This window comes from Lactuca virosa, chromosome 6, assembly GCF_052849685.1.
Source record: "Lactuca virosa cultivar CGN04683 chromosome 6, Lactuca_virosa_CGN04683_v6, whole genome shotgun sequence".
Taxonomy (NCBI): domain Eukaryota; kingdom Viridiplantae; phylum Streptophyta; class Magnoliopsida; order Asterales; family Asteraceae; genus Lactuca; species Lactuca virosa.
In genome coordinates this window covers 140911870-140921541 of record NC_136431.1, presented here as the reverse complement: position 1 = coordinate 140921541, position 9672 = coordinate 140911870, and the positions used below count along the sequence as shown (strand labels likewise).

The following is a 9672-nucleotide window of genomic DNA, read 5'->3' as shown; positions in this document are numbered from 1 at the left end:
CGGTTTGTCACCGGTTGCAAGAGTGGTAACTGGGTAAATTGGGTCAATTCGCCGGTTTATCCGGTATTTCATGCTTTTCCGTTAACATTTAATAGTTTAGGATTTTTTCGGGCAAAATAATAGGCTTAAAATGGAGATTTCCCATTTATAAATACAAATTCATGCCAAACATACCCTTAGCATATAGTGTCGCCCGTGTCAACTCGTTACGTCTTAACCCACATATAATAATATACAACCCTTGCATCTCCCCTCTTCTGCCATTTTATCAAACCCTAGACAAACATTTAACCTCTTATCAACAAATTTTCAATCATAATCACTTTCGTTTTCTAAGAAGCCCCTGATTCGTCAACCTAACTTCTTTGATTGTCCTCAGCAAACTATGGATTCTCAACCCAACAACTTATACGAAACGGCGTCTCAGCCCGATACCGGCAACGATGACGCCTACACGTTCCTGGAATTCAACACGCAAGGCGAAGAAGACTTCAATTACCCAGAGTTTCAAGAGCTCTCACAGCCCAATGCCGTTCGATCTTCACCCTCGTCATCAGTATGGCCCACACCGTCCGACTCTATATCCGTCGACACCTCCGCCGCCGTCGACCACCGCTCTGACAGCAACGCCTCCCCTGGTTCGGCAACTTCGGGAAAGGGTGGTGGTAGGGGGAATAATAATGTTAATCAGGCGTCGGCGGTCGATGCCCTTGCTGCGGGGATGAGCGGATTGAATTTTGAAGAGACTGGGGATGATGAGAGTTATGAGTATGGTAAGGGGGATTTTATGGAGCATGCTTGTAAGTATTGCGGGGTGCAGAATCCGGCGTGTGTCGTAAGGTGTAACGTGCCATCTTGTCGGAAATGGTTCTGTAATTCAAGGGGGAACACTTCTGGTTCTCACATTGTTAACCATCTGGTAAGTGTAAATTAACTTTGTTTATTACGCCGTTTGTTTTCATATTGGAATTACGTATATTTAACTGGCAATGACTTTCTGTAATTGTAATAAACATAAGGATCGAAATACAGAACATGCTATGTAAGATTTTCAAAAGTCGACCATGGTCTTTGGATGCAATTTCGTGAAGGTTTTTTTACAGAGCGAATTCTAATAGGAGAGGCAGGGTTAAGTAAATACTATCCTATGTTATTCTTATAAGATAGATTCTTGTGGCGGAATGAAGCTTGAGTCATAGTTATATGAAACTTTATGTCTGCAGACCAAGTGGGTACCTTATTATGATTTTGTGCAGTCTCTCAAGTGATGACTTTAGGCCTTGTTCTGAGACATCATGATGCCATTTAGTTTGGTTGAAACTTAGTTGAGTCTTAACATGTATATGTAAAGTTGCATTTGGGTCATGGCCAAGCCAGCCATGTCTGAGGTAGCAGACTCCCATTAGCATTTTGCTATTATTTTCTGCTATAGATTAGGGCATTGATGTTCCTGGTTTGCTATTTTTTCCCAAGCAATCGAGGGTTATAGTTAAGGATGTAAAGGGTACATTAACTATATCTCTAATCTTCAGTAGTTATTATTTGTTTTTCCGTAATGAGTTCTGCGGGTGTCAGGATAAGGTGGGAGGAGTTCGAGGCTGTTTGATACTAAAATTTAGGTAGCATATGGTGATTGCTATATAGGATCAACTCAGGGTTTATTCTGGGTATTAATTGTAACATCATGTTAAAGTCAAGAGTGATTGGATGCCTAGTGTTTTAAGTCAATACTAAAGATGATGTGATGTGAGGTTTCTTCATTGTCTGGGTACATTCTCTTTACTTTTTCTCCGAGGTAGGAAGGTATAGCAAAGTGGCGTTAAAGCTCTGGATTCACTTTTGATTAGGCATATTGCTTCACCTTGTTAGTCACAGCATCCGCATGTACTGATGTACATCAGATTAGTACAAGATAATCATGAAGTATCTATTGTACATCAGATTAGTACAAGAGAATCATGAAGTATCTATTCCTAACTATCATCAGTATATTTGGTTAACAAGTGAAGGGATAATGGATGATTGTTTTCTAATTAAGGCATGAACAAATTTATGGTTCAGTTTACTATACCCATGATTGGTTTTTTCAGGCTAATTTGTTGGCCCTTTTGCAGGTTCGAGCTAAACATAAAGAAGTGTGCCTTCATAAAGACAGTCCTTTGGGAGAAACAATTCTTGAATGCTATAACTGCGGATGTCGAAATGTTTTCCTTCTGGGATTTATTTCAGCCAAGACCGAGAGTGTGGTTGTTCTACTTTGCAGGGAACCATGTCTAAATGTGAATGCACTCAAAGACATGAATTGGGACTTGAGTCAGTGGTGTCCACTTATCGATGATAGATGTTTCTTGCAGTGGCTTGTTAAGGTTAGCTGTTAGCATAGACCCACACACACACATATACAGATCTATTTTCAATTTTTTCATGATTGTCTGACGCATAGAGTTGAAGAAAACTTGTTAGTATAGTATCTAAAAAGGGTTGTGTTGTTTTTGGTTTCAAACTGGTTACATTTGCGACATTGCAGGTTCCATCTGAACAGGAGCAGCTTCGGGCACGTCATATCAGTGCTCAGCAGATTAATAAGGTGGAAGAACTTTGGAAGACAAATCCTGATGCTACCTTGGAGGATCTTGAGAAGCCTGGTGTAGATGATGAACCCCAGCCTGTAGCCTTGAAATATGAAGATGCCTATCAGGTTTAAATGCTTGTAGTTGGTTATTCCCTTAGAACACTGTTAAATATCTAGTTTCTTATAATAATGTCTTTGGCATCGGATAGTAATATTGTAACAAGGAATTTGTGGTTGGATGCAGTATCAAAATGTGTTTGCCCCACTCATCAAACTTGAAGCTGATTATGATAAAGTAAGCAATGCTTCCGCTTGTTTTTCTTTCTAATTAATATCATTTTCTTCAGACGAAGAGAAGTTAATATGAAAATTTGTGTTTGATGCGAAGCATGTTTGTTGTTTTGTTTGATAGATGATGAAAGAATCTCAAAGCAAAGACAACCTGACAATTCGGTGGGATATTGGTCTTAACAAGAAGCGTATTGCATATTTTGTTTTCCCGAAGGTGATATAGACATAGAGAGTGTTATGTTTATTTTGTTGTGTTATTGTTTACTAAGTTTGATTTCTAATTCCAATTTCCAAATTGGTTTTATGTTAAAAATGAAATGCAGGAAGATAATGAATTACGTCTTGTACCTGGCGATGAGTTACGGCTGCGGTACTCGGGGGATGCTGCTCATCCAGCTTGGCAGTCAGTTGGACATGTGGTGCGTGGTCCTTGTATCCTTCCTTCTCTTTGCATAATTAATTGCATGCTTAAATGTTTATTACATGTTAAAGCTTGTTTGAGTTGTTAGTGCTTGTGTTTATTTATTAATTTTCTTCTTTCCAGATAAAACTCACTGCACAAGAGGAGGTGGCTCTTGAGCTTCGTGCCAGTCAGGTGGTACTATCATGATTTCTGATGCCTTATTGATTCAGTGCTTACTGGTGATGATGTTTGCACTTGCAGGGAGTACCTGTTGATGTGAACCATGGTTTTAGTGTTGACTTTGTGTGGAAGAGCACAAGTTTTGACAGGATGCAGGGTGCAATGAAAACCTTTGCAGTGGATGAAACAAGTGTCAGCGGGTGGGTTGGATTGGATTATCATCTTAAATTAAGTTCAATTTTATTTGCTGGGAATAAGGGTGTTTTGGTGTTGAAAGAGAATAAGATGTTATTTTGTTAATATTTATGAAGAATAAGGAAAACAAAGTGTAGATTGTTAAGGCAATCTTTCTTTGTTTATGATTTATGAGATTTTGGCTTTGCGGGTGATTATAGTTAGGGTTACTGCTTTTAATAATAATAATAATAATAATAACACACAGTGATGTAATGCAGGTATATTTACCATCATTTGTTAGGCCATGAGGTTGAGTTTCAAATGGTCCGCAATGCATTGCCCCGCCGTTTCGGTGCACCTGGTCTTCCGGAGCTTAATGCATCTCAAGTAGGTTTTTCTTACCATATATTTATCGTATGCTTAAATGATGGTACCCAACCTTTTAGTATTTGATTTTGATCTCACACAATAAGGACAGGAATACACAGCATTTCTTCCTGGCATCATGGCCTTCTGTTTCTTGGTCATTTGATCATCTAAAATAGTCTCGGTCTATAGAACCTTTATCATCTTCTATTTATCCATCCTTGGGCTAATTTGGGCAGTATAGTATAGATTAAGCAATATTGATTTTTCATACATTCTCTATTGGGCTAAAGGCAAGAAGTAACGATGCACTCTTGTTTTAATTAGTATAGCATCGTGCTTTAGATCTTTTTTCTTAATAAGCATTCTATTTTCATTCTACTTTCATTTGTTAGGACATTGTACTTTGATAAATCTATATTAGGTAGATTTCTCAAAGTACAATGCTATATTAGGAAGAAATGAAAGTAAGATGCTACAATAAATAAACAAACGAATGTTCCCTGCTTTCTACAACTTTTCCCTAGTAGTTGTATGCTTGTTGTTTTGTTTCTATCATACTAATCTTTTATGTGGATGGCCTGACTTTCTGCATTAATGGGTAGGTTTTTGCTGTAAAAAATGTCCTCCAGAAACCAATAAGCTTGATTCAAGGGCCACCGGGCACTGGGAAAACAGTCACATCTGCAGCAATTGTTTATCACATGGCCAAACAAGGTCAAGGACAGGTATTATTACTGCCATCATTTTTAATATTTTAAAGAATACAAGTCAATTTTATGACGGTTATTTCAACTAAAAATAGGTTCTGGTATGTGCACCTAGCAATGTGGCTGTAGACCAACTTGCAGAGAAGATAAGTGCCACTGGCTTAAAGGTAGCCTCATTTATCAAGTCTTTCTCTCTGGCATTAAGTAAAACTGTAAAAAAGAAACACCCATACATATATCATTAAGTTAAACAGAAACAATACCTAAGGGATGTGTACAACTAGTTTTCTTGGTAACAGTTTTTTTAATGGTCAGGTTGTTGTTCTATGTAAGCGTTGCATTTTAGAGATTTGTTGGTTCTATTGTTTATGTTGGTATTTATCATAACCAGGTTGTACGACTGTGTGCTAAATCAAGGGAAGCTGTTAGTTCACCCGTTGAGCATTTAACCCTCCATTATCAGGTTTGTTTGTTTTTCATAGTATTTTAGTTAGGCATTTGTTGCTCAACTCTCTGTTCAATTTCAATTGGTTTCTTTGAAGGTCCGTCATCTTGATACATCTGAAAAGAGTGAACTTCACAAGCTGCAACAATTGAAAGATGAACAAGGTGAGAGCGTAAATATAGGGCCAAATGCAAGAAATATCAACATACTTTCATTCATTTTCAGTAGTTTCTATTACAACATTGTATTCCTAATTTTTTTTTTTTTGTTAAGGCATAGTAGCTTGAAAAATCTACCAATTATAACATTTCACCTTCAATATTTTTCTTATTAGGACAATATACTTTAAAAAGAAATATTTTTCTTTTATTTATTTCTGTCATCTTTTTTGTTCTTTTCTTTTTGCATCTTATCTATATAAGAGAAAAAATTGTGTCTTTTTTGCTTCTTATTTTCACTTCTTGTATACAGTTCTGCTTCGTGTTTATTATGATTTCGTTTACTTGCTTTTCTAGATCTATATACGTGCTGCTGCATGCTAAGTTACTAACAAGTTCACTTATGCGCATCCTTGTTTATAATACATCTCTTATTCCATACTACTTTCATTTCTTTCTGTTACAACATTGCGCTGTGAAAAAGTCTACCCAATTATAACAATGTCATTTAGAAAATTTCATTGTTATATTTGGGTAGATTTTTTAATAATTTTTTTTTTGAAACTACAATGATGCTTTAACTGGGTAGATTTATGAGAGTACAATGTCTTGATAAAAAATAAAGTTGGAAGTAGAAGGATGTAATGGAAGTAAGAAAGATGCTGTAATAAACAAATTAATGAAATTAAGGTGCCATTTGTTGCATTTAGTCGTTTACAGTTTTAGAAAAAGTAGAATCAGCTGAGCTCAAGAAGATTTTCTTTTCCTAGCACCATTAATGCCATTTATACTCCTGAACTGATCTTACTGACTTGTTTAAGGGTGGGTACTTGTGTAATTAGCCCTGAATTGAGCTGACAGATATTTATTTGCTAACTTACGCACGCAGGGGAATTGTCCAGCAGTGACGAGAAAAAGTATAAAGCACTGAAGCGCGCTACAGAACGAGAGATATCTCAGAGTGCTGATGTCATCTGTTGCACATGTGTTGGTGCCGGAGATCCTCGGTTGGCCAATTTTAGATTCCGTCAGGTTAACATTTTTATTTTTACTTTATGGGAAACTCGCTTTTTATGAATTTTACAGTTTATTATCTTTGTCAATATTATTTTTAGGTGCTTATTGACGAATCTACTCAATCAACTGAGCCTGAGTGTCTTATTCCTCTTGTTCTTGGGGCAAAGCAGGTATATATATATATATATATATATATATATATATATATTGCATGGTTATTGTTTGCATCACAAATCACAGTTTTACTTTCTCTTCTATCCATGTGCAAGGGGTTATTCTAATGGGATGTTTTTGTATTAGGTTGTTCTTGTTGGTGACCATTGTCAGCTCGGTCCGGTTATCATGTGCAAAAAAGCAGCTCGTGCAGGGTTAGCTCAATCGCTATTTGAGCGACTTGTGATGCTTAGTGTCAAACCAATTAGATTGCAGGTCTCTCTCTCTCTCTCTTGACCAATTCCCATTTCTTTCAAAACATTTTACCAAGAATCCCTCCCTCTTCAATGCATCATCTTTGTGAAACTAGGCCTTAGATGCCTTTTTTTTTTACCTTTACATTTACAGGTTCAGTATCGGATGCATCCATCACTTTCAGAGTTTCCTTCCAATAGTTTTTACGAAGGTACCCTCCAAAATGGAGTGACAATCAATGAGAGGCAATCACCAGGAATCGATTTTCCCTGGCCTGTGCCAAACCGTCCTATGTTCTTTTATGTTCAGGTATCTACAACTAATCTCTGCATGCTTTTCATTCACATATATACCTTTACACGTGTGACAATGTCATATTGACCTCAAGCATCAGCATCAGGTTGTTACTGCTTTGGAATTTTGCCACATCTTGAGTATACTCTCGCGTCGTCAAATAGCAATATATTTTAATAAAATAGGCAACACACTTTACTCTTTTTTACAACGTTGCAGCATTTGATTAACTTTTACTTGTGGTTCCTCTAATATTCTTGTAGATGGGACAAGAAGAAATTAGTGCTAGTGGAACATCCTATCTTAACAGGACTGAGGCTGCAAATGTTGAAAAAATAGTCACCACTTTCTTAAGGAGCGGTGTAGTTCCAAGTCAGGTAAGTACATTACTCTTTACTTTTTGGCCCTTGATGGTTGAATAATAAAAAATGAATTTAATTTATGCAGATAGGGGTTATAACACCGTATGAAGGGCAGCGTGCATACATTGTTAACTACATGTCAAGAAATGGTGCACTTAGGCAGCAACTTTACAAGGAAATTGAGGTAACATAGATGCATCCTTTTGTAAACCCTAAAGCCTAAAAGTTTATCAAAACAAATGCACTTAGAAGTAGAACTAACTGTTTGTAGGTTGCAAGTGTCGATTCGTTTCAAGGACGGGAAAAAGACTACATCATTTTGTCATGTGTGAGAAGTAATGAACATCAGGTTGGTTGGTTGGTTGGTGTAGTTATGGTCCTTTTAATTACTTTACTGGCGAATGCTGATATGATGATTCCTTTAAGTTAAATAGTGTTTGGTGTGATGGATTCGGGAAGGAATGGAATGGTTCATTCTATTTGAATGGGTGATTCATGAAGGAATTAGATTCCTTTCATTTTGTTAATTTTCATTTCTTAGACAAGGAGAATATTTTTTTATTCATTCCATCATGGAATCGGAATATAACCTATTTGCTTTGTATTTGGATGTTATTGCTATGTTTGGGTATACTTTTTTTTTAAAGTATGTTGCTGTAATAGGAAAAAATGAAAGTTAGATGATATAGCAAATAAATCAATGAGACTCTGTTGCTATTTTTTGCATTTAACCCTATAAATAAAAGCATGGCTTCTGTAAATGTAACAAGGAGATTAGATGCAATGTTCTCTCCTCAGTAGTGTTCCAACTTAGACCACCTTATTATTTGAATTTTTACTCTTGGCTTTGAATAGCAATTCATATGTCAACAATAGCCTGAGTCACTTTTATTTTTTGTTTGTTTTGTGATCAGGGTATTGGATTTCTTAATGATCCACGCAGGCTTAATGTTGCACTTACACGTGCTCGTTATGGTATTGTCATTCTTGGAAATCCAAAAGTTCTTAGTAAACAACCATTATGGAATGGTTTACTCACACATTATAAGGTACCCTACCCTTTCTTTACTGCAGTTATCTTAAGCTATAGTTATTCTGTTTCTTTTCCCTTTAAAAATAATTAAACCCAAAATAGTGCAAAACTAATAAAAATATCTGTAAAACTATGTTTGTTATTCAAGTATGCTTTGAATTTAAGCACAAAAGCAGACCCAGAAACAGTTTGATTTTGCAAGTTGGTCTTTTTATGTGTAATGAGAATGTGAAGACATTCCCACAACATAGACATAGTGATAGTGTAATGTGGACAGGAGCATGAATGTTTAGTGGAAGGTCCTTTGAACAACTTAAAGCAGAGTATGGTGCAATTTCAAAAGCCAAAGAAGGTATCATGATTGTTGTGATGTGATGCTTAAGCTTCAGCCCTAGTGGAAGCAAGCTTATTTATTGGTTTGTGGTTTGCATGAGTCAGATATACAACGACAGGAGGCTTTTCTTTGGTGGTGGACCTGGTATTTCAGCTAATGATAACTTTGGTTCTGCTGCTGCTTCAGGAAATCCTGGTGCGGATGGAAGAAACAGTCGTTCCAGGGGTGGTACGCTACTTTTTATTTTTTTCTTGATTCTTAAACCTTGTGGAAGACATTGTTAGAGTTTAGAGTTAAATGTAAGAAATAGCAACGTACTTTATATTGTTTCTCATTTATTATTACGTACAATGAAAAATGTAGCCAGTTTTATAGCAAAATATCATCCATATACAAAACAACCGGGTAGGGTAGGTTTTGCAAAGTATAATTGAAAATAAAATTTTTGTTTATTTATTACAAGAAGATAAGTGAAAGTATGTTGTTAGTGTTGGTTAATATAATATGTATAGTGTGGATAAGTAGTAAAGTATGAGTATTGAGTCTGGTACAGTTACAGGTCCATACATGGGAGGTGGAGCAGGTAAAGGGAGTCTTCATCATCCTGCTGCATACCCAATGCCCCGTGTGCCTCTTCCACCATATCATGGTGGTCCGCAGCCGTATGCTATTCCAACCCGTGGAGGTGGAGTACATGGACCGGTTGGCGCTGTTCCTCATGTTCCGCAGCCAGGTAGTCGGGGGTTCACTGCTGGTCGGGGGAATGCTGGTGGTCCTATTCCTATTGGCAGCCATCTCTCACACCAACACCAGCAGCAGCAACAACCTATTGGGGTGGGGGTGGGGGGATCTAATTTCAACAACTTCCCTTCACTAGAAAATCCAACTAGCCAGTCATCAGTGGCTGGTGGTCCGTTGTCTC

At 37.0% G+C, this 9672-nt stretch overlaps 1 protein-coding gene across 2 annotated transcripts in view; it reads left to right on the top strand.

The window, feature by feature from the left end:
• The first annotated feature begins 214 nt into the window (after nt 1-214).
• Nucleotides 215-9672, top strand: part of LOC145122693 (regulator of nonsense transcripts 1 homolog) — an 11442-nt gene continuing 1984 nt past the window's right edge. Inside the window, exons 1-24 of one of the 2 annotated variants that reach the window (XM_079058254.1) lie at nt 215-919; nt 2115-2366; nt 2528-2698; nt 2817-2867; nt 2985-3077; nt 3187-3282; nt 3408-3458; nt 3528-3646; nt 3902-4010; nt 4595-4717; nt 4795-4866; nt 5091-5162; nt 5242-5308; nt 6192-6334; nt 6418-6489; nt 6620-6748; nt 6881-7036; nt 7285-7398; nt 7469-7567; nt 7655-7732; nt 8298-8432; nt 8694-8768; nt 8855-8978; nt 9310-9672. The exon at nt 9310-9672 is cut by the window's right edge and continues 20 nt beyond it. In XM_079058254.1, the coding sequence (XP_078914380.1) occupies nt 386-919; nt 2115-2366; nt 2528-2698; nt 2817-2867; nt 2985-3077; nt 3187-3282; nt 3408-3458; nt 3528-3646; nt 3902-4010; nt 4595-4717; nt 4795-4866; nt 5091-5162; nt 5242-5308; nt 6192-6334; nt 6418-6489; nt 6620-6748; nt 6881-7036; nt 7285-7398; nt 7469-7567; nt 7655-7732; nt 8298-8432; nt 8694-8768; nt 8855-8978; nt 9310-9672 (3298 nt within the window). In that variant the 5' untranslated portion in view covers nt 215-385. Of the gene's footprint in view, nt 920-2114; nt 2367-2527; nt 2699-2816; nt 2868-2984; nt 3078-3186; nt 3283-3407; nt 3459-3527; nt 3647-3901; nt 4011-4594; nt 4718-4794; nt 4867-5090; nt 5163-5241; nt 5309-6191; nt 6335-6417; nt 6490-6619; nt 6749-6880; nt 7037-7284; nt 7399-7468; nt 7568-7654; nt 7733-8297; nt 8433-8693; nt 8769-8854; nt 8979-9303 lie in introns of both variants that reach the window. The other variant, XM_079058253.1, reaches the window with a different exon arrangement.